General features: G+C 43.7%; 2 protein-coding genes across 9 annotated transcripts in view; both read right to left on the bottom strand.

Annotated features, from left to right (window-relative positions):
* The window catches only part of LOC112267212 (CUE domain-containing protein 1), a 41,803-nt gene extending 40,666 nt beyond the window's left edge, over window positions 1–1,137 (bottom strand). For all 3 annotated transcript variants that reach the window (XM_024445420.2, XM_024445423.2, XM_024445421.2), the window contains exon 1: window positions 873–1,137. The gene's annotated coding sequence lies outside the window, so the exon portion shown is untranslated. The remainder of the gene's footprint in view (window positions 1–872) is intronic.
* Window positions 1,138–3,245: 2,108 nt separating this feature from the next.
* On the bottom strand, window positions 3,246–23,323 carry LOC112267213 (vascular endothelial zinc finger 1). Of its 6 annotated transcripts, XM_042297524.1 has the most exons (9): window positions 23,180–23,323; window positions 20,702–20,761; window positions 11,711–12,531; window positions 10,657–10,752; window positions 9,541–9,610; window positions 9,054–9,219; window positions 7,719–7,763; window positions 7,231–7,299; window positions 3,246–7,038 (listed from the first exon to the last, which is right to left on the bottom strand). In XM_042297524.1, the coding sequence occupies exons 1-9, from the start codon at window positions 23,210–23,212 to the stop codon at window positions 6,716–6,718; spliced, it is 1,683 nt and encodes a 560-aa protein (XP_042153458.1). In that variant the 5' UTR covers window positions 23,213–23,323; the 3' UTR covers window positions 3,246–6,715. The 6 variants fall into 6 exon arrangements, with proteins under 6 accessions (XP_042153458.1, XP_042153461.1, XP_042153460.1 ...); XM_042297527.1 differs by lacking the exon at window positions 10,657–10,752; XM_042297526.1 differs by lacking the exon at window positions 7,231–7,299.
* Between the last annotated feature and the right edge of the window lie 986 nt (window positions 23,324–24,309).

Genomic DNA, 24,309 nt, shown 5'->3' on the forward strand with positions numbered 1-24,309 from the left:
GAAAACTCTCAGATGCAGCTCCAGAATCTCCAGTAAGTGAGTTAAGATCTGGTGACCGTAAACCACTTATGCTCCTTTGAGACCCCTCTTTTAAAGTCACAGATAAAGTCACAATAAAATTAGCTAAATATGTATACGTGACCAATGCAATTTGATCTCTGCTTCTATCCATGGTAGACAAAAAAATGGGCAACTGGACATTTTCATACATGACCCTAAGTATGATGGGATGTTAATTAACTCAGGAACCACACCTGTGTTGAAGCACCTGCTTTCATTATGCGTTGTATCCCCAATTTACTCAAGTGTTACCTTTATATGCTGTTTGTTTAGGATTTGAGTATACGATATTAAAACATTATTTGACATTTACTGCTTACGAAGACAGCTAACGTTAGCTAGCTAAATCAGTGAATGCAAGTAAACTAATGTTAGGTGTGTGGATTGCGTTAAGGGAATTAGCTAGCTGAAATACTTTTTTGAAAAACTATAGTATAAGCGAATGCGACAGCATTTAAGGCAAGCAAACATCTTCACTAATTAGCTAACTAACGGTAACGTTAGCTACTTGGGACACAACAATATATTTTTATAACTAACATCAAACCTTGTTCTATGTGACAACTGTGCAATCCTGGGACGCTGCTGTTCAGAAGGGCCTCGCTGACTCTCAATTTCAACATAGAAAACAGACAATCCAAGGTTCAGTTTACCCAGTGTCCTTTAGCTATTCATAATCTTAGTCAATTGTTAACACTTAAAACGTTACTTCGTTGTTCTAAATCAGTTAGCTAGTAAAAAAAAAGCACATTTGGTTAGCGTTTACTTGCTAGCTAGCTGGAAAACAGTCAAATGCAGCTAATGTTACTCACTCATTGAAAAGCAGACAAATGGTTTCCGAAGGGGAACTACGACGGTGATTTCTTCTGTCAATGTTATTTTTATTGCCAAACAGATTGTGGATGACTCTCTTCAGTGACCGTGTTTTGAAAGTCCGAATTATTGCAACAGAGGGATCTCCACGAAACTGTGCCTGTGTTAGCTGATTGTAGTAAACCAGAGCTATGAAAACAATGTCTGCCGGTCGGAGGCACAGAGTCTGCATCATGTTGTCCCAGAAACAAAGAACAACACACCTTCCTAGCGGACAAATGGGAGAAATACAGTAGTGAGCAGAGAGAGGGTCGTTTATTTATGTTAAAGAGGCGAATGTACACTTGTGCTTAGCCTCCAGTTGAAAGCATGTATGTTTGAAGACGTAATGACAGAAATGTACTGCACTTTTTACTGAGAAAAAAACACATAGGACTCCCTTTTCCTTCAGATGCCCTATATTGTCCTTTTTTTGGGTAAGCAACATATGAGACTGACATAATTAATCCCTTTGGTGATCCCAATAATGTAGCTAGCAAATTTACAAGATAGCGACAGTAGTTTCCTTGGTAACCAAACAAACATACTTGATAGTTTAGCAACCCAAACCATCAGTCCTAGCTTGCTATGATGAAAATCGAATTGAACAATGACAATATTTTCAATTCAAATTTTGCTTTCAAAAGCAACTCAAACATAGAACACATTACCAAAAGTCTTGTTGAACATCTCATTCCAAAATTATGGGCATTAATATGGAGTTGGTCCCCCCTTTGCTGCCACCACAGCCTCCACACTTCTGGGAGGCTTTCCACTAGATGTTGGAACATTGCTGCGGGGACTTGCTTCCATTCAGCCACAAGAGCATTAGTGAAGTCGGGCACTGATGTTGGGCGATTAGGCCTGGCTCGCAGTCGGCATTCTAATTCATCCCAAAGGTGTTTGATGGTGTTGAGGTCAGGGCTCTGTGCAGGCCAGTCAAGTTCTTCCACACTGGTATCGACAAACTTTTCCTGTATGTATGGACCTCGCTCTGAACACTGGGCATTGTCATGCTGAAACAGGACATTGTTGCCAGAATGTTGGAAACAGAATATTCTTCCTCCACCAAACTTTACAGTTGACACGAGGCATTCAGGCAGGTAGAGTTCTCCTGGCAATATTTAGGGTAAACTGTCAAGTGTAAATGTGTTTCTGAATGAGAAGTGACAAATGATGTGATGCGTTTCTTGTGACTTGAATGGTAATGAATGGATCCATTATGCTGCCACATGCCAGGGCTACAACACAATGTATGTGTGGTGGTGCTGGTGGCGGAGTGAAGGGAGACTGCAAATGTACACTCACCGGACAGTTTATTAGTTACACCCATCTCGTACCTGGTCGGACCCCCTTTGCCTCCAGAACACCCACTCTACAAGTTGGTAAACGTTCCACAGGGATGTTGGTCCATGCTGACACGATGGCAATCATGCAGTTCCTGCAGATTGGATGGCGTTACACCTTTGACACCAGGTAGGATGGGTCCATCTACTCATGCTGCTTACACCAAATCCTGCCTCTGCCATCAGCATGATGCAACAGGAACCGGGATTCGTCGGACCAGGCAATATTTTTCGACTCAATTGTCCAATGTTGGTGATCACGTGCCCACTGGAGAAACTTCTTGTTTTTAGCTGATACGAGTGGAACCCGTTGTGTCTTCTGCTTCAATAGCCCATCCGTGACAAAGATCAATGAGTTGTGCGTTCCAAGATGATGTCTGCACACCACTGTGCCGTTATTTGTCTGTTTGTGGCTTGACTGTTGGCTTTCACAATTCTTGCCTCTTAATGCCATTCTCCTTCCACCTCATCAGCTCATCATGAGCTGTTTTCACCCACAGGACTGCAGCTGACAATGTTTTTCGCACACTTTTCGGGTAAACCCTAGACACTGTCAAGCTTGAAAAGGCCAGGAGGGCGGCAATTTCTGAGATGCTGGATCCGCTTTGCCTGGCACCGACGATCATACCTAACGTCAGTCAAAACTGAATGTCTCAATGCCTGCCTGCTTTATATAGTAAACCACTCATCACCATGAACTCACTATCGGAGCGAGACATTTTTGTGAACAGGTGGTGTACCTAATAAACTGTCCAGTGTGTGTAAAGTCCCCACTCCATCCTCTTCAGTCATGCATCTTTGCCTTCTAAATTACTTGGATCCACACTGACACGAACCTCATCCCCAGGCTAATGTGCACTGAACCAGATTACATTGACACAAACAGTAGGAGCTGAAGTCTGGACCGCAAAAAGATGAAAATGTAAAAAAGATTAACTAAAATACAATACTGTGTGCAGTTCACACAAACAAAACAAAGACACCCCATCCAAGTTTCCAAGTTTAATTGATAAAAATTTAAATGAGTGAGAAGAAAAAAAAACACCCACACACAGCATGGTTTGGCACAACACACCCCAAATCCTCTCAATACGCAGTCACGGAGGCACTTATCATTACACCATACTCCAATAGCACGCCAACTGTGAGCCAGGCAGTGTAGACACCTGAGGGGGGGGAAATAGGGGGGACGAGAGAAAGAAAGGAGATACCTTTTAGGAGGTGTTGGGTGAGCCAAATGTTAACTCTGTCCTCCCTACACTGAGACTCAGCATGGACAGTCCACAATCATGTTTTATAGTTCTTTTATTTAGACAACCCAAATAAAAGGCACATAAAAACATTGCGCATATGTTTACAATTATTCTTGACACACATATGTATAAAATAAAAAGTAGGAATGTTTACCTTTATGCTAATTAGAAAGCCTAGTCTTCGTATATACAAAATTACCATTGTTAATGTTCTAATACAAAAAGATTTATAAAAAGTTTTTTTTTCCTTGCATGTGTCTACCATAACTAACATGTCCTCTGAACTAAATGGTTTTGTACAAAGATATACATTCATCAGCCTTCACAGGGCTCCAAGAACTTCCCAATCATAAAGAAAATTGAGAAAGATCAGACCAATCTCTTCCAAAACTCAAAGTTAAGCCCAAAACCATCATTGCATTTTTAAAAAATGTAGTGTCAACGTAAACAAATTAAAAGCATTTGGTTAAAAAGAAACTGATGGTGCATAAGAGTAATGGCCCTTTATTTAAAAAATTATTACAGAAGATGTTTTCAAAATGTTTATAACGGTTTAGAATGTTGCTTACAAAACACTTAATTGAATGTAAACCATACTCCCCGCCTCCAAAAATGACAACATATCAATTTGGTTGAGGGGGCGGTCTAGCTCTTAGCCATCTGAACAGTTAAGGCTTCCTTCACAAAACAAGTCCATCACCATAGACATTATGGCATCTGTGAGAGCAGAGGCAGCACCATTGAATTCTGAAATAGTACACTTTCTTCTTCTACTACTTCTATGAGTTGGCAAACAAACTAAAAGGGTGCATACTGCCACCTGGAGTGGGTTGTTAGAACAAGGTAGGCGATTTACTGCCACCTGCAGTTATGGAATGTTTCCTCATGAGTATAATTCATTGTTTGATCCCACCTGATGACCTGGATAGAATTGTGATCATTCCTTAACCCTATAGGAAGTCCCATCCAGTTGACTTCTTCAAAATGTCCTCAATGGCGCTGCCCATGCTAAAACGGGCTATTGGGCACTAGTGTTGTCTAAGTCTATGTCCATCACATCTAGAAGAGGAAGCCGAGGTGTGAAATAGTCTTGTTGTAAAGCAGTTCAGGCACACTAGTTACGGCCACTGCAGAAGGCCAAACATACACATACTCAAAAACTTTTCTGTTTGTAGTGTTTTCTTTAAAAAAAGGTTCTCAAGTCTAATGACAATTTTTTTACTCAACCAAAACATGGACGAGCTCAGACGTCCACATGCAACATCGATGCGAGATCGATGGAAAGGGAATCCAATGCCAACAAGACCACAACTCCATACCAGATTAGAGTAATTATCTTGGGGCACTGTGTTGGCATGCATGCAATACTAGCAAAGGCCTCATACATCTTGCCTTTCCCAAGACAGAGACACAGGGAAGGCGAGGCCACTGACGAGGGCAGAAGTCTCTGAACAACGTCCACCAGTATGACATACAGCCTGATTTTGGGGCAATGGCTCACATCGGCGCCGTGCCGGCTACACGTGTTCCAAAGAGTTCTTGCCAGTTGAGGGAGAGGCCTGTGTACTGAACATAGGCCTAGGCAGCGCCAGTAGGCACTGGGCTGGGGAAGGAAGCAGCCCTGTGACCCTTGACCCATAATCTTTGACCATTCTAGAACACATGTAGTTGACACAGCCTCTCATCTCTGCTTCCATTCTCTTTCTGGGCACCTTGGGCCCCAGATGGCAGTTTTGGTTCTACAGTAATATAATAAAAAGGACCTAAGACGACAGAAAAAACTCAAACTAACCTGGGAAGTAAACTATGCAAAAGTAGTCCAATGGACGGTCGTATTGACATTGATAAAGTAATTGCAGCCCTGACCTGTGTTGAAGGATATCTACTTTTATTACATTTTTTGAAAGGCAAAGTCAAAAGAATAAAATAATTGTGTTGTAATATTTACAAAGAATGGGTATAAGGTCAACCAAGGTTGCGTGTTGACCTTAAATTGATCCTTTTACTCTCATCAATAGACTGGGCTACTCTCAGTACGGTTCCTGAGTAGAAGTTCATACTTATAAAGATCCTAAACCTGCAATAAAAAAACTAAAAAGAGGGGGGTTAAATGGCCCTACCAAAACCTCTCCCAACATAACTATTTTCACAAAAAGTTTTAAAAGGTGAACTTTGGGACTGTTTTTTCAGCATAGTGTCTACTGTGCCACTAGGTGGCTCTGATAGCCTCTACATTAACAAGGCTCACAGCCAACACTACTAATTTTGATTCTTAATAATACTGCTGTTTTCAGGACATTAACTTGGGGATATGCTTTCAGTGCGAGACATTTCCTCCTTGTGTTCCTGTAACATTACCACTGTAATGTCCTCCGGCTACTTTATCAAGTCATCTAAAAATACACCTGACATCTATTCCAAAAACAAAACTAACAAAAACCATGTATAGGTTTACAGTAACCAGCAGTGAGAATGTGACTATTTTCCAGAGATGGCATCAGGACCTGGGAGAGCTCACCTTACGCAGTCAAAGGCATTGACCTAAGATTGAACTGTTGAGCCTTTGATATTTTTCTCTCCAGAAAAAAAATCACCATCCTGCAAAATGGTAGCCTTTGTCCCTTTTGCTGTACTTAACTCCTTACAATGCATACAACTATTAAATACTGATTAGCAGGCTATAATAATAATAACAAAAGGAAAACTAATATAAAAACCACCTGCTCTGTAAGAGAGCATTTAAAAACATTAATACCAGCAATACATTTGTTACAGTTTCATTCCAATGCCAAATGTGCAGGTATGTTCTGACGCAGGAGGCATAACTCGATGTTTACGTCAGGCATCCACTCGGAGCATCATTCCTCCATTCCTCCTTCCGAGACTTCACATGATTTCCAGGACTGTTCTCCTACCGGCAGTTAAAAGGTAATAAAATGCACCAGCATCTACAGGGGCTGGCCTGTCCACCTCTCATCATGCTGCAGTCACAGCTGCTCCCACTGCAGCCAGACGGACAGACAGGTACAGCGTCCAGCTAGCCCACCATACTACACCTCTGCTCTACTACAAGATCATCTATAGTACTCCTGGTAAGGAGGAAGGTCTGCTAAAGTAAGGGAGGAGGTGGTGGATTGGGGGTAGAAGGAGAGAGGTGGGAGGGGTTGATAAAGAGATGCTAACCAGGGGCCAGGGAAGGGGTTACTACCAGGGAGGGGAGGAAGGCAGGACCTGGGAGAGAAAAGGCATGCTATCCATGGGCCGCATGGCGATGTTAAGCGGCCCGGTTATATTCATGGGCATCCCAGAGGTGATGGCCACAGGGTGGGCTATATTCATGGGCCCAGTGATGGTCACTGGGTGCTGCAGGTTGATTGGAGAGGTGATGTTGACCGTGCTGGTGGTGATGTTCATCTGGGCGGCGATGGTTACCGGGTTGCTGGCGTTGCCACGGTTCATCGCCGAGGTGATGGCGGCAGAGTTGGTGACGGGCGTCACTGAGCCAGAGTTGTGCACGTTGTTAGAGTCTGAGGAAAGATGGAGGGAAGGAGCGAAAGAAAGACAGAATGAGCTGATGATCGTTCATTACAAACCATTAGGATAACCCCAAGCTCCACAGGGTTAGAGGGGCCGAGGTTTGAGTCACTGCAACGGTCAACACACACATTAAAATGATTAGACATTATAAAACAAAAATGGTAGGATTCTTATGAACCTACCTTGAAAACGAGAGATGTCCATAAGGACTTGGAACGAGTTATTTAAGATCTCTCCTACCGTCAACTCACCTGAGGGGGCAATTCAAAAAGCAGGATCAATGTGCTAGCCAGCTAACTTTCAGCTAATATTCAGAAACACTTTATTTCATACTATAGTCAACTTGAAATGGTATGGTATAATTAACTCAATGCTTTAAACAACCCATATTCCACTTAAACATTCCGAGTTGTAATTTAAGGTTGATCAAAGTCGTTTGGCTAGCTAACTTATTGATCCTGCTTAATGAAATAAAACCCTGATACCTGAATAACCATAACACACAAGCATCTGCAACGACTTGGTTGTAAAACAACTAGAACTACACACGCTAGGCTAGAAGACAGATCTGTAGTGGAAAATGGGCCACTTCAATGCACAAGTAAGTATACAGCTACAAATTTGGAGGGGTTGGGATCGGGATGGGTTTCGGCTTTAGCTACTAGATTACCTTTTCGTAGCCCTGAGTGGTGGTTCCACTGCCAGTCACTTAGCCCTATTCAGAGATACAGACAGATAGGGGTTACATTGATTGACAGGACTGATTGACAGGACTGATTGGGACAGGGCATCACTTGGTTCTGCGTGCCAGAAGGGCATAGGGGGACACAAGTCATTGGGTTAGATACACGAAGGGCCAATCATTTGGCCTTCTACCAAGTACTAAAATGTTTAATGCACATTGTAGCTGGTGAGGACAGAAATAGATAGTTGTATAATGTATGCATATCCATTTGATTAGGTAAAATGATTAGGGTCTGCTGAACAATTGATTTTGCCCGTGCCATTTTAGAGTGATCTCATTCTTCCAAACTGGACTTCAACACCCATAAGTCAGTGGAGGTTTGAAAAAACCAACAAGAGAGCAGATGTTATAAACCTCAATTTCAACAGCTGACAAAACAAGATACCCACAGAGTCTGAAAACAGCATACAGACCCATCAACACTTAAGAGGATATAAAGTGTTTTCTTTGGTCGACTCGCATATCGCGTTTGAATGACTTGTATTGCTGCACTAGTTTGCTATGAGCGTCAAATGAATTGAACGTCCAAAGCCCTTTAAATTTAGACCGTCTCCTACCAGATTTCTTGCTACAGGCTATACATTTCTGTCAGCAGAGATACTTGTCATCCCCACCACACATGTAAACACCTGGTAACCCAGACAGGGCTGTGGGTTGGCCCCAGCAAATTGACATTATCATGATATGAATCCCTGAATGAGTGGTAACACAGTCCTTGTCAGTTGTGGACTGTTGTGCAGTACATTTGAATCTATAAGTCAATTTGTGGTGCTGCACTGAAGGATATGAATGTCCATGAAAATGGCTAATATAAGGTAGGCCTACTCCTAATCATTCTTTATCCTGACCCAAATATATTGGAATCAAATACATACAGACATGGGTCACTCTCCACTCCATTTCATAATTCTGAAGAAACTCTCGTATCAAAACAAGAGTTTTTACTGGACAAATTCAGGTAGGTCCCCCTTTGTTTCATTCCATTTAAGAAACATTTAGCAACAGAAATCGGCAGAATGAATAGACCCCTGACGTCGTGCTTTGTGCCTGCCTATGTTGTACAGGACACCACAGAACAACAATGCATGGGGTGCTTTCAGCATAAAGATAGGGACAGAATAAATACCTAAAGTATTTTTTAAGAAAACAAATATAAGATTTAATACCTAGGTCTGGAGCACCCCAGGCTAGGTGTGGCTGAGGGGAGAGTGGGAAGGATGGAGGGAGTGGAGGAGGAGAGTGGGAGGCTGCTTGGCGTACCTTTATTACAGGGGTTGTTGAAGCTGGCCTGGCCGTGGGTCTTGAGATGGCTGGTAATGTAGGCAGCGCTCAGCATCTTGCCACAGATGTTGCAGGTCACCTTGCCCTCGTGTCGGATCATGTGGGAGCGCAGGCGGTCTTTGGTGGCGAAAGCAGAGGTGCAGGCCTGGGGTGGTATACAGGGACAATGACGGGGATATCAGATGAGATACAATCTGTATCAGGCTGTATCACAACGGGCCGTGATTGGGAGTCCCACAAGGCAGCGCACAATTGGCCCAGCATCAACCGGGTTTGGCGGTCATTGTAAATAAGAATTTGTTCTTAACTGACTTACCTAGTTAAATAAAAGGTTAAAAAAAAAACAATTGGGAGTTAGCGTAATAATCTCATCCTTAATCCAACAAACCAGGAGTGAATGTGCAGTACAGGAAAGTGACCATAAACAGGGAAGGGTGCGTCCGGAGGAGGATGCCTGGCTCCTTACCGTTACTTGGCATTTGAAGGGTCTCTCTGAGGAATGAACATGCTTCACATGACAGCTTAGATGGTCAGGCCTGCAGGAGGAGAGGACACAGAAGAACACAGGCACTTTAAAACCTGGTATAATAGCTACAACACCAGTACAGTTTAATCAATAATGCCATACACTGACAGTAGCTGGGGCTACTCTGTTGACACGTGATTCAATTAACAAAATGGGCCAACAAAGATTGCAGGCAAATGACAAATTCTCGGTGAACCCACAGTTATACCATAATAGTTCAATTATGTTTAATTTAATAAATAAAACATCTACAGTAAATGTATGTTAGTCTCATGGTGTCCATATCGGACCCATGGGACACAAGCTATTAGAGCCTCAATCCACTACTACACCACTCCCAAATGAATAAATACTACACCCCTCCCAAAGTAATAATTGATGTTCTTGCAACAAGACCAGATAATTATTCAGTTAAGCCACACCAAAAAAATAACCAGAGGGATAGAATTTAGACATTTTTCAAAATCGAACTAGAACTCTATTCTACAACATCACAAAAAATAAAATAAATCTGTTCTACAGTATACCCTGGAGAAGACAATTATCTGGCAACCACAGCCGTCCATCTGTCGTTCAGTTCTCCTCTGCCCTCACTAAGCCGCACTAGTATAATGTAGCTATTGGACAAACGCAGCCAGAGAATTCCCTTCCAACAAAGGAGGAGAGTGTGGCTTAAAAATGTCTCTAAGGAGGCAGTTTTACACTAGCAGGCTTTTCGTGATGGCGAGCAGGAGTCCAATCCCATCTCCTCAGGAGTGCAGTAGAGCTCAAAAGCTCATATCTCCCCTCACACACACAACACTCCTCCTCTAGCCACATAAGAGTAAGATTTGTTACTTCGCGCCAAGTCACTATGATTATGATACAATATACTTCACTTTGCTAGTTGCTAATAATTTAGCTCAAGAACTTCACCGTTCACTGACAACTTAATGATGTCTGAAAGGGTTAGGTTGGGGGGGAATAACAAAATACTCTCCAATATTGGAAAGAACAAAAGGGGAGGGGCTAAATCAATGATTAGAAGTGAGACCAGTCAGTGAGTCAGAACACTACCATTGGCCTTGGGAGCTGCAGGAGTTACACTGGAGACCCATCTCTTCTGGTGCCGTCTGGCCCCTGCAGCATTCTCCCTGTCCCCTGCCGATATCCCTGAGAGGGGGGACACGAGGGACGACTATGTGACGCACGCAAAGCTCCAGATACTGTTTATATACATGGTGGGGCACTGCTTGCATGTCATGAGCCAGTACTAATGGTCTGAACAGAAGCTGCGTGAGGCATCAGTAATCATGGCCGAGCTTCATAAAAGCTACACACAAACAAGAGGTGGTCCAGAACATCAAGGACATTGTCTCATAGGGTTACCATATAAATAGGCATTCTGGTATGTGATTTTAGGGATTCAAATTATACTCCACCTTGTTCTTTGATTGAGGAATTTCATTCAAAGTGGAAATTGTACATAACACCTTTTGGCTATGTGCATTAAAGCATCATAGTGGAAACATACTAGTATGCAAAGCAATGTTCCTAAATTCCTATCGATTGAGACTGATTAACCAGTCCAATTCAATTACACTCCAACACACGAGGATTTCCAAAATTCATCACACCTTTAAATTATTAGGCTACTGACCACTGAATATCAATTTCAAGTGGAATGTTTTTACCCAACCAAGCCCACCATTGACTTGAATCATCCTCATATTAATCTAGGGCTACATATGACATTGTTTTATGAGGCTGCACCTGTTGGATACGATCTGCCCTCTTGTAGTCCTTTATGCCTGTCAGTTAGGCTTCTTCTTCTACAACATAGTCGTATCCTGTACATGAATGTATCCGATTCTGAATTAAGATGACCTTTGAAAAGTTGTGATATGGCCCTCTTGCTTTTTCCCCACAATCAGGAAATATATTTGGGGCCCATTAAAATGGAAGCAGTGAAAAAGAGAACGGTAAGAAATATGTGAAATTCCAAAGAACCTTACACAAACTCTTTCTCAGAATGCATTATTGACAATTACAGTTCAACATGTACTATGGACAATAATTTTTTTTAAGTGGACTAAAGGAAAACTTGAATAAGTTGAACTGCGCCACGCACCTGGAGAAGCCCTTCCCACAGACAGAGCAGATGTAAGGTTTGTGAACGCCCCCGTCGTGTGAGCGCACGTGGTAGGTCATGCGGTCCTTTCTCTTGAAGCGCTGCTGGCAGATGGGGCACTCAAAGGGCTTCTCGTCTGAGTGGGACAGCTTGTGACGGTTCAGGTGGTAGACGTCTCGGAAGGCCTTGCCACACATCTCACAGCCGTGGTTCTTCTTCACTGGCTTGGCAGGCTTCTTGGGCTGGCTCTGCTGCTGATGATGATGGTGCTGCTGTTGATGCTGGTGCTGCTGCTGGGGCACCATGGTGGGAGACATGATGCTGGAGCCCGTGGAGGCTGAGGTTGTGGCCGTGGTGAGGATGCCAGCGATGGTGGAGATGTAAGAGGGCTGCCCGCCGCTGTTCTCGCGCTGTGGCACTGTGGAGATCATGGGCACCATGGTGGGTGCTGTCTGTGTCTTCTTGGGACGAGACACCATCTTGACGCCCGTATGGCAGGACTCGTGCCGTCTGAGATGGTAGCTGTCCCGGAAGGCCTTGTTGCAGTAGCCGCAGATGAAAGGCGTTTTGGACTTGGGCTCTTTCTTCACCACTACAACGGGACCACCGCCGCCACCGCCTCCTCCTCCTCCGCCGCCTCCCCCTGTCCCACTGGCCACATTATCCTTGAGGAGCTCTGCGACACTGACCGGGGGCTTCTGGTCCAAGAGGATGGGCATCACAGGTTTCTGGTCCACAGGTTCTGGTCCTCCTGACTGGAGGAGAGGCAGCAAGCTGTTCTGGGCCACCTGGTGCTGGTGATGCAGGGCTTCATTGGCCTGCTGGAAGGACAACACAAAGACAGCCATGTAGAAGCACATCAGTACACAGTCTACAGTGTCAGTCACACCGTCAAAGCTACTACAGCTGCATGTAGCAGAGAGAGAAAGTGAGAGAGACCTGTTTCTGACTGCTCCAGAGAGTTGAAACGGACTGCCTTGTCAGCAGAACTACCCCTGTTTCCAAGATAAGGATGACAGTAAAACAGAACTTCTCATTTTTAAAAGAATTGAGCAGAGAATGACAATTGGATTCACTTTTCTTATTTGAAGAGTCCATTTGGTTGTCAGCTTCCATTTACAGATGTTGTTGATTTCACGAACTAAGCTATACTACTCAAACGCTTTTCTGGTGATATCTAAGGGTAGCCTTGTGGGTGACGTTGAGGTTTATAAAGAGGCTGCTCAATTTATGCCATTATTCATTTAAGTAGGCAAGTCAGTTAAGAACAAATTCTTATTTACAATTGACTGCCTACACCGGCCAAGCCCCCGGCGACACTGGGCGCCGCCCTATGGGACTCCCAATCACAGCCAGGTGTGATACAGCCTGGAATCAAACCACGGTGTCTGTAGTGACGCCTCTCGCACTGAGATGCAGTGCCTTAGACAGCTGCGCCACTCGGAAGCCCCCCAAAAAATAACAATTATTCCAAGTCTTCCCCTGTGCCATTCAGGCAGCTAAGTAACTACTACTACAACCCCAGCCCTGTCAGCATGAATGCTGCGTTCTAAGAGGAAGGACAGGCTTTAAAAAGAGGGACATCCATTAATTTACCAGAAATAGAAAGGGAGCCATTTCCAGCCAGGGCATCCGAGCCTCTCAGAAAAAACACAAGTGCAGCCCTGATGAATGTGGTGTGAGAAGAGGGTTAGGAGGGGAGAAGAGGGTTAGGAGGCAGCTGTTCAAGGTGCACACAGGAGAGGATTTAAACTCTGAGATTTGAGCTCAGTGGGTGATGTAGTCAGTTATGTCGTGCCAGAATGACATGAACAATATACAGTACACCAACGTACCCCTGACCAACTACACACATACAATGAAGACAGGTTTGTTTCACTTTGTAGATTTACGCCTCTTGACCTTTTCGCCAAATCTCAAGTTGTATTTTTTTTAACTATGAAGACTAAATCTAGAATTGTACAAAAATATTCAACTCGAGATCTGCTCAAACGAATCCATCAAAGATACACAAGTAACCTTAGTGCTGCTTTTGATACCATCGATCACCACATTCTTTTGGAGAGATTGGAAACCCAAATTAGTCTAAACGGGCAAGTTCAGGCCTGGTTCAGATCTAATCTGTCGGAAAGATATCAGTTTGTCTCTGTGGATGGTTTGTCCTCTGACAAATCAACTGTAAATTGCGGTGTTTCTCAAGGTTCCGTTTTAAGACCACTATTGTTTTCACTATATATTTTACCTCTTGGTAAGGTCATTCGGAAACATAATGTTAACTTTCACTGCTATGAGGATGACACACAGCTGTACATTTCAATGAAACATGGTGAAGCTTCAAAATTGCTCGTATTTCAGACATAATGAAGTGGATGGCTGCAAACGTTCTACTTTTAAACTCGGACAAAACAGAGATGCTTGTTCTAGGTCCCAAGAAACAATGAGATCTTCTGTTGAACTTGACAATTAATCTTAATGGTTGTACAGTCGTCTCAAATAAAACTGTGAAGGACCTCGGCGTTACTCTGTACCCTGATCTCTTTTTTGACGAACATATCAAGGCTATTTCAAGGACAGCTTTTTTCCATCTACGTAACATTGCAATAATCAGAAACTTTGTCCAAAAATGATGCAGAAAAATTAATCCATGCTTTTGTTACTTCTAGGTTAGACTACCCAAATTGGTCTACATGGACAAGTTCTGGCCTGGTTCAGATCTAATCTGTCGGAAAGATATCAGTTTGTCTCTGTGAATGGTTTGTCCTCTCTACTTTCCGGCTACCCGGATAAAGCACTAAATAAACTTCAGTTAGTGCTAAACACAGCTGCTAGAATCCTGACTAGAACCAAAAAATGTGATCGTATTACTCCAGTGCTAGCCTCTCTACACTGGCTTCATGTTAATATTTAGGCAAGGGCTGATTTCAAGGTTTTACTGCTAACCTACAAAGCATTACATGGGCTTGTTCCTACCTATCTTTCCGATTTGGTCCTGCCGTACATACCTACACGTACGCTACGGTCACAAGACCGCTACGCTACGGTCACAAGACTCCTTACTGTCCCTAGAATTTCTAAGCAAACAGCTGGAGGCAGGGCTTTCTCCTATAGTGCTCCATTTTTATGGAATGGTCTGCCTACCCATGTGAGAGACGCAGACTCTGTCTCAACCTTTAAGTCTTTATTGAAGACTCATCTCTTCAGTCGGTCATATTAGTAGTCTGGCCCAGGAGTGTGAAGGTGAACGGAAAAGCTCTGGAGCAACGAACCACCCTTGCTGTATCTGCCTGGCCGGTTCCCCTCTTTCCACTGGGATTCTCTGCCTCTAACCCTATTACAGGGGCTGAGTCACTGGCTTACTGGTGCTCTTCCATGCTGTCCCTAGGAGGGGTGCGTCACTTGAGTGGGTTGAGTCACTGACGTGATCTTCCTGTCTGGGTTGGCGCCCCCCCCCCCTTGGGTTGTGCCGTGGCAGAGATCTTTGTGGGCTATAGTCCGCCTTGTATCAGGATGGTAGGTTGGTGGTTGAAGATATCCCTCTAGTGGTGTGGGGGCTGTGCTTCGGCAAAGTGGGTGGGGTTATATCCTTCCTGTTTGGCCCTGTCCGGGGGTCTCATCGGATGGGGCCAGTGTCTCCTGACCCCTCCTGTCTCAGCCTCCAGTATTTATGCGTCGGGGGCTAGGGTCAGTCTGTTATATCTGGAGTACTTCTCCTGTCTTATCCGGTGCGAATTGAATTTACTCTCGCTCTTTCTCAGGACTACCTGGCATGAAGACTCCTTGCCGTCCCCAGTCCACCGGACGGACGTGCTACCTGTCCCAGACCTGCTGTTTTCAACTCTCTAGAGACAGCAGGAGAGGTAGAGATACTCTCAATGATTGGCTATGAAAAGCCAACTGACATTTACTCCTGAGATGCTGACTTGTTGCACCCACGACAACTACTGTGATTATTATCATTTGACCATGTTGGCCATTTATGAACATTTGAACATCTTGGCCATGTTCTGTTATAATCTCCAACCGGCACAGCCAGAAGAGGACTGGCCACCCCTCATGGCCTGGTTCCTCTCTAGGTTTTGGCCTTTCTTTTGGAGTTTTTCCTAGCCACTGTGCTTCTACACCTGCATTGCTTGCTGTTTGGGGTTTTAGGCTGGGTTTCTATACAGCACTTTGAGATATCAGCTGATGTAAGAAGGGCTATATAAATACATTTGATTTGAACAGGCTGTCTACACACACACACACACACACACACACACACACACACACCTCCCTGCCACTCAATAATCTAAATCTGTTGCATGTAAGGTGATCTTTTTTTCCTCCTCTACTGGTACAGCATCTGGAACGGGACAACCTGTGTGTTAGCTAACTATACCTAATAAAAAAAACATTAGCTGGAGCACCCCCAGAGAAAATTAAATAATGTAGTGCTGACTAACAGAAAACAAACTAAAATAGAGAAAAACAGTCACGCACACACACTCCCAGGAATTTATTGGGTAAAATACCAATGTTTCAGCATCAGGGTGGGTCATTTCATTAGATGTTCAGTAGTCTTATGGCTTGTGGGTAGAAGCTGTTAAGAATCCTCTTGGACCTAGACAAGGAGCTCCAGTACCGCTTGCCGTGTGGTAGCAGAGAGAACAGTTTATGGACTAGGGTGGCTGGAGTCTTTGACAATGTTTAGGCCCTTCCTGATACCGCCTAGTATAGATGTCCTGGATGGCAGGAAGCTTGGCCCCAGTGATGTACTGGGCCGTACACACTACCCTCTGTAGGGCCTTGCTCGGCCTCCAACCTCAGTTGCCATACCAGGCAGTAATGCAACCAGTCAGAATTATCTCGATGGTGCAGCTGTAGAACCTTTTGAGTATCTGGGGACCCATGCCAAATCTTTTGGCAAACGTACAACCGCTGGATTTGGTTTTGTCATGCCCTCTTCGCCTGTCTTGGTGTGCTTGGACCATGTTGGCTGTTGGTGATATGAACACCAAGGAACTTAAAGCTCTCAACCTGCTCTACTACAGCCCTGTCGATGAGAATGGGGGTGTGCTCAGTCCTCCTTTTCCTGTAGTCCACAATTATCTCCTTAGTCTGGACCATGTTGAGAGAGAGGTTGTTGTCCTGGCATCTGACCTCCTCCCTATAAGCTGTCTCGTCGTTGATCAAGCCTACCACTGTTGTGTCATCAGCAAACTTAATGATGGTGTTGGAGTCGTGCCTGGCCGTGCAGTCATGAGTGAACAGCGAGTACAGGAGGGTACAGAGCATTCACCCCTGAGGGGCCCCCGTGTCCAGGATCTGAGTGGCTGAGGTGTTGTTACCTACCCTTACCACCTGGGGGAGGCCCATCAGGAAGTCCAGGATCCAGTTGCTGAGGGAGATATTTAGTCCCAGGGTCCTTAGCTTAGTAATGAGCTTGGAGGTCACTATGGTGTTGAACACGGAGCTGTAGTCAATGAATAGCATTCTCACATTGGTATTCCTTTTGTCCGGGTGGGAAAGGCAGTGTGGAGTGCAATGAAGATTGCATCATCTGTGGATCTGTTGGGGCGGTATGCAAATTGGAGTGGGTCTAGGGTTTCTGGGATAATGGTGTTGATGTGAGCCATGACCCGACTTTCAAAGCACTTCATGGCTACAGACGCGAGTGTTACGGGTCATTCAGGCAGGTTACCTTAGTGTTCTTGGGCACAGGGACTATTGTGGTCTGCTTGAAACATGTTTGTATTACAGACTCAGACAGGGACAGCCTTGTGTATGTTGACCTGTTTAAAGGTCTTGCTCACATTGGCCACGGAGAGCGTGATCATACAGTTGTCCAGAACAGCTAATGCTCTCATGCATGTTTCAGTGTTACTTGCCTTGAAGCAAACATAGAAGTAGTTTAGGTTGTCTGGTAGGCTCGTGTCACTGGGCAGCTCTCAGCATCAGAGCCGGTCGGTGTAGTACGATTAGAGCTTAGTCTTGTATTGATGCTTTGCCCGTTTGATGGTTCGTCAGAGGGCATAGCGGGATTTTTTTTATAAGCTTCCAGGTTAGAGTCCTGCTTCTTGAAAGCGGCAGATCTACACTTTAGCTCAGTGTGGATGTCATCCATGACTTCTGGTTGGGGTATGTACGTACAGTCACTGTGGGGACGACATTGTCGATGCACTTATTGATGAAGCCAGTGACTGATGTGGTGTACTCCTCAATACCATCAGAAGAATCCTGGAACATGTTCCAGTCTGTGACAGCGTAGCATCTGCTTCATCTGATCACTTTTTTATTGACCAAGTCACTGGTGCTTTCTGCTTTAATTTTTGCTTGTAAGCAGGAGTCAGGAGGATATAATTATGGTCAGATTTGCCAAATGGAGGGCAAGGGAAAGCTTTGTATGCGTCTCTGTGTGGAGTAAAGGTGATCTAGAGTTCTTTCCCTCTGGTTGCACATTTAACGTGCTGAAATTATTGAATGACGGGGATGAGGGCCTGTTCGGGTGTCTGGAGTAAATCCCTCTCATCCGGCTCATTAAAGAGAAATTCTTAGTCAAGTTTAAGGTAATAGCTGTTCTGATTTCTAGAAGCTCTTTTCGGTCTTAAGACACAGTAGTAGCAACATTATGTACAAAATAAGTTACATTTAAAAAATAAATTAAAAAATAGCATGGTTGGTTAAGGGCCCATAAAACAGCAGAAATCCCCTCTGGCACCATCTTTTATTTGATTTTGGGGGTGTAAACACTGTCCAGAATGGTTGCTTTGACCAATTGGACAAGTTCAGGTAGTTTCTCATCTACTTCAACATTTCCTCCAATGTTATGCCTCCTGGACACGGTATCATCTGCAATGACGAGCAGACTCTTTACTATCCAGTGCCGCTTTGAATGGCAGTAACAGAACCTACCAATGCTAATTGTTTGAAATGAAACTTGTGTTGTGCCTCAGTACGTGTTGTATAAGCAGCATGTTACATCTGCTATAACTATCCCTTTTGGAGCAATTTCACACCACCTTTATGTGGTGCTGTGGGTGCAGGCTGGTTGAGGCATCAAACTCTCAAACTAATTACACCCCCCCCGAATCACATTCATCCCACTGGCTTATGTAACCTACTACAACCATACGTAAATAAAACATTATTTGGGCCTCCCGGGTGGCGCAGTGGCCCAGTGTTCCACCAGAGACTCTGGGTTCGCGCCCAGGCTCTATCGCAGCCGGCCGCGACCGGGAGGTCCGTGGGGCGACGCACAATTGGCCTAGCGTCGTCCGGGTTAGGGAGGGTTTGGCCGGTAGGGATATCCTTGTCTCATCGCGCACTAGCGACTCCTGTGGCGGGCCGGGCGCAGTGCACGCTAACCATGTCGCCAGGTGCAGGTGTTTCCTCCGACACATTGGTGCGGCTGGCTTCCAGGTTGGATACGCACTGTGTTAAGAAGCAGTGCGGCTTGGTTGGGTTGTGTTTGAGGGCGCAAGGCTTTCGACCTTCGTCTCTCCCGAGCCCGTACGGGAGTTGTAGCGATGAGACAAGATAGTAGCTACTAAAACAATTGGATACCACGAAATTGGGGAGAAAAAGTGGTAAAATTCACAAACACACAAAAAAAAAACATTACAACATTTAAATATTTCATTTAACAAATACTAACTCAGGAAATGTTTCAATAATCACCTACTAATAATCATACACTACCCAAAATGTTGCTGATTGTCTATTGTTTTGTAGTGGTTGAAAAACATATAGCAGTGTAATGAAAACTGACAAGATAGCAAAACAATGACCCAACACTGGTAGCTAATAGAGCAGTGTACAGAGGACATCTGCAGCTGCTGGCATTGTCCAATTGGTCACGGCAGCCCCCAAAGAACGGGTGGGGGGGGGGGGGGTTTATGAATATTTTTGGTTGGTGCGTGAATAGAGTTTCACATTGTACCCAGCAACCTTACAACGGGCAAACCAAAGACACCACGATTGAAACGACCTTGTTATTTTCTGTAATCACCATAGGGCAGGGTTAAAGAGCTGACCCCTGGGCTTTCAGGTTCAGCCAAGCATCCCAATACGGTCAGCCAGGCAGGCAGGGGATGGTTGTCTGGGCTGGGGGAGTCGGGAAAAATCCCAAATTGTGTTCCTTTTTCTTTATGCTCTTTTGTGGAGCCGTAGAAGACACAAATCCAAGCAGTGATGCACTTACGACCCTCAGGGGGGCCTTTGTGACACCAGTCCTGCCTGATTTGGGGATTCTGTTCAGCTGGCGGCCGCTGCAGACTGCTTAGTGAGGCAGCCGTGCTTTGGGGAATGGGAGAAAAACAGGGTTAAGTCACAGGGTGTCGAGTCCCCTTTTTGTCCTCCGTCCGCACTGAAGTTGGATCCAGACTGGAATTCTTACTACCATTAGCATTTTTTCTAGCTGTGTGTGTATGTGTGTGTGTGTGTGAGACAGCAAGGCTCTCAGACTCAGACGCATCGGGAGCTGAAGCCCGCTGTGCCTTCACGCTGCTCTGATGATTTTGATACAAATTCGCTCTGAAGGCTGAGGTCATTCCCAGATAAATAGTGCTGAAACAGAGTGGGGGCGTGGAAAACAACAAAAACATACAGAACATATAAAAGCAGCCTGTTCTGTTAATTCAGTCAGAGATGTGGGGCGGGGCTTTACAATGGAGAAGTATCTCATTGACCACAATGCTAATCTGTTTAGATATCAGACAAGGCCCCCAAGAACACAGCTTGCCATTTGCTCAGATAAGAAGTGCCCAATTTATTTTATGATCACAGAAACAGTAATAGTTCAAATATATTGGTATTGCTTGTGTTCTCACAAAACTTGAAAAACATACTCAGGCACCAATGAGATCTGAGTGTTAACTCTGAAACCAGGACTAAGACCTTGACTACATACTTTGTTCTACCTATGTTTTGAGGGCTTGGTTGGGGTCGTGTCATGTGCAGAAAAAGAAATGTTCACAGGTTACAGGGATTTTACTGTGGAGGATATGAACTTACTCTGATCCCTGTGTAGTAGTCCCTACGTGGATTCCCTGGAACCATGGGACCTACAGAAGACTAATACAAAAGAAAAGGAAAATACTGGGTTTGTTAATAAAATTTTAACATTAACAGTAAAACAAAACCCTATTACGTATTGTCTTAGGGGAATCCTAAAACATAGGTTTGTCCTAAAATCGTGAGAAAAGAAATTAGTCATCTTCATCTGATTCAGGAGGATTACGAGAACACTATTATTGAGAACTGCATAGCTTGACAAACCCCCCCCCACACCAAGCATAACTTCCGACACTTACAGAACAGTAACAAGTGACGCACAGCCTCATTAGATGCTTTATCAAATCCAGCGAATCAAATGGAACCTCCAAATAACAACTACTTAGTTTCCATTTTCCTCCACTGCTCCATCACACCAGCTTCAGGTATTTGTGCCTTGTTAGCCACAAAATAAAACCATTATCAAGGGTCCTTGGCTCATGCCAATTAACTGGCAGCAGCTGCACCTCTCCAGCGCTGAGGGAACAGAGCCTACCGGCCTACCACTACGGCTGCAATATGATTAGGCGGAGTAGGGAAGGGGAAAAAAACAAGTGGCAAGTGGTTTGAGGACATACATTTTCAACACTGGTGTTCACATTTGACCTGGGATTGGGACACTACGCAGTAGGCCATTTGAGATGTTGTGAATAAGGGTCTTCAAAAAGGTCCAATTCATCTAACAACTTAACTGTCACTGCATTTTGTAATGCACACCCCAGGTGTAATGGGAAGAGAGCCATTTTCAAGATCTAGCTGACACACTTGACTTAATTCCCAATGTTTATGTAATGTCTACAATCTATGAATTTAGTGTACCTGGCAAGTTGACTGCATTCATGTTTTCTTCCTCCAAAAGGCACTTTATGCTGTTTTACCCCCTTCATATGTATATGAGTGGCAGGTAGCCTAGTGGTTAGAGCGTTGGGCCAGTAACCAAAAGGTTGCTGGATCGAGTCCCCAAGCTGACAAGGTAAAGATCTGTCCTTCTGCCCCTGAATAAGGCAGTTAACACACTGTTTCCCAGTAGGCCATCACTGTAAATTAGAATGTGTTCTTAACTGACTTGCCTAGTTAAATAAAAAATAAATCTACTGTATTCTAGTCAGGGCTCCTCCTATATAACTATTGCTGTACACATTTTCTCATATACTGTCCATACACATAACTCATCCTGATATTTCTTCATTCCATTCTTTTAATTTGTTAGGTACTGTTGGTGCTAGAAACACAAGCATTTCGCTGCACCTGCAATAACATCTGCTAAATATGTGTACACGTTTTTATCAGATGTTTAACATCTTGTTACAAGCACACATTAGTAAATACTACAATTCCTCTGCATGGACATAGTGCAACAAGAGGATAGGTTTTTACATGGACAACTTTTCACCTACTGCCAGAGGGTAGGAAAAGCATTTTGCAACTGATGCAAGTTGTGCATTGCTAAAAATGCTGTAACCATGTCCAGAAATTCTGAATATGTATAAATTGGATGGATATAGGTACTTAATAAAATGGTAAATACTATCCCTATTCCTGGATTTGCAATTTAAATCGCACCAAAGGCAGACAACTAAGGATATGAATATCCTCCGCGAGCTGCCTAATAGAAATCTCAGACATATGGCAGACGGGTTACAAATTATCAGTAGTGCAAGAATTAGCTATCATCTTGGCTGCAGATTACTGCATAGTTTGAATTCTTTCTCCAACCCGCGGTTACATATTTTGGGACGAGGAAAAGGGGGGAAATGTTAGAATCGGAAGTGCGGGGTATTCCCTCCTCGTGCCCGGCACGTATACAAGTGCGATTTGCTGAAAGTAGAACATCATTCAAATCCTATCAAAATGTGTAAACAAAATCACTGACTGCAAAAAAAATAAAAATAAAAAAATAACAGTTTTCATGCCACATTTACTCGCTAGCTAGCATGGCTCGCCGCTGGAGGTGGATTGTTCTCGTTCTTTGAGGCTAGCTACAACTAGCTGGCTAGCATCCTACCTAACAAACGCGCGGCCATGATCACTTGCTAGCTTGCTTAGTTTTTATATTTAACTAAATGGGGCCCATTCCAATGTATCCGGTATTTACAATAAACATGCATTAGCGGATTTTGATTAAAGTATGCAAACAATTTACAAGAACTGGGGGGGGCATCCAGATCCCCTCCTCTCTCTCTCTCTCTCTAGCGTCATCCATATACCTCACAGCTGGAAGTCTGGGATTGATGTAGTGAGCTAGCGAGCTAACGTTAGCTCTTTCAGCGGATTGCTCATAGGCTAGCCAATATTAGCTAACTAGCTAACGCTACCATTGTTTTGCTTGAATAGTTTTACTAGAAATCCACGTTTAAAATCACCATTAGCAACGGTGCATTAGACATCTAGTAACATTTAGATGTAGTTAATCAAATTTACCACTCTGATTACACTTACCTGGAATAAAAATGTACTCCAGCTCGGTTCCATTGCAACACTTAAAATCTGCAGGAAACCTAGACGGAATCTACAACAAAGCAGCTAAACATGGCAGCTGCTACAACTTCCTGTAACCCTCCGGGCTGAACCATTTCTAGTCGACGTTTATGGACGTTAGAGATTTATCAGAAATGAACATAGTGTAAATTGGCTTGTATTAAAATATTGTGACTGTAAAATGTGTTTCTAATACGTATGTATTGGGAAACTATTGAATGGTATATGATGTGGCGCGATGTGGCGCGTATAAATACACACAAAATATGATCGACATGGAACGTGTTCCCCCATTTGTCGTGCTTAACTAGTCCATTGGAGCGCCTTCCAGAGATGGCATAAAAGTACATTTTCAATATGCCATCGTCAAATATGGTTACTGATTGTGCCTGTATTTATCATTACATTATGTTACAACACAAACACAAGGAGAAAAGCAACATGTTGTTTCTATACAGTTTAGTTACTATTTGTCAACCCCTTGAAATCAAATTTTAAGAAATCCTTTCAAGATTTGCTTGGATTGCAAAATATTGACCTCCAGACACAAATGCTTGCATAACACAATTAGGATGCAACATATGCATAACATTCATTAATATACAAATGTCCTCAGAACCTACCTTCATCGTCCATTATCTGATAACCACCATGGCCTTGCTCTAATACTGTAATAATGTAATGATGAATCACTTACATAGATAGACGTATATAATAATCACTTAACCACAGCACTCACTTCAAATTAAATCAGTAAAACAAAAAAACTTAGATTTTTTTTCCAGATTGCATTTGGTTACTGCCATATGTTGCTCTCAGGAAAAAAAGAGAATTGGGAAGATTCCAACCCTAAACAGGAATGTCGTAAAACGTAAATGTATCACTTCCCAGTGAATATACAATTAGAAATCAATGCACACACTCAATAGTTCACAGAAAACCCAAACAGATTTCCACACACAGTGATTGACACCCATTCAAATCAATGATTTGGTCATGCAGCCCAGGGTTTGGCCATCCAACTCAAGTATTGCAAGTCAGACACAATCAAATTTGTGGACATACAATTGAGAAGTTTAAACGATTAAAGG

This window comes from Oncorhynchus tshawytscha, linkage group LG14, assembly GCF_018296145.1.
Source record: "Oncorhynchus tshawytscha isolate Ot180627B linkage group LG14, Otsh_v2.0, whole genome shotgun sequence".
Taxonomy (NCBI): Eukaryota; Metazoa; Chordata; class Actinopteri; order Salmoniformes; family Salmonidae; genus Oncorhynchus; species Oncorhynchus tshawytscha.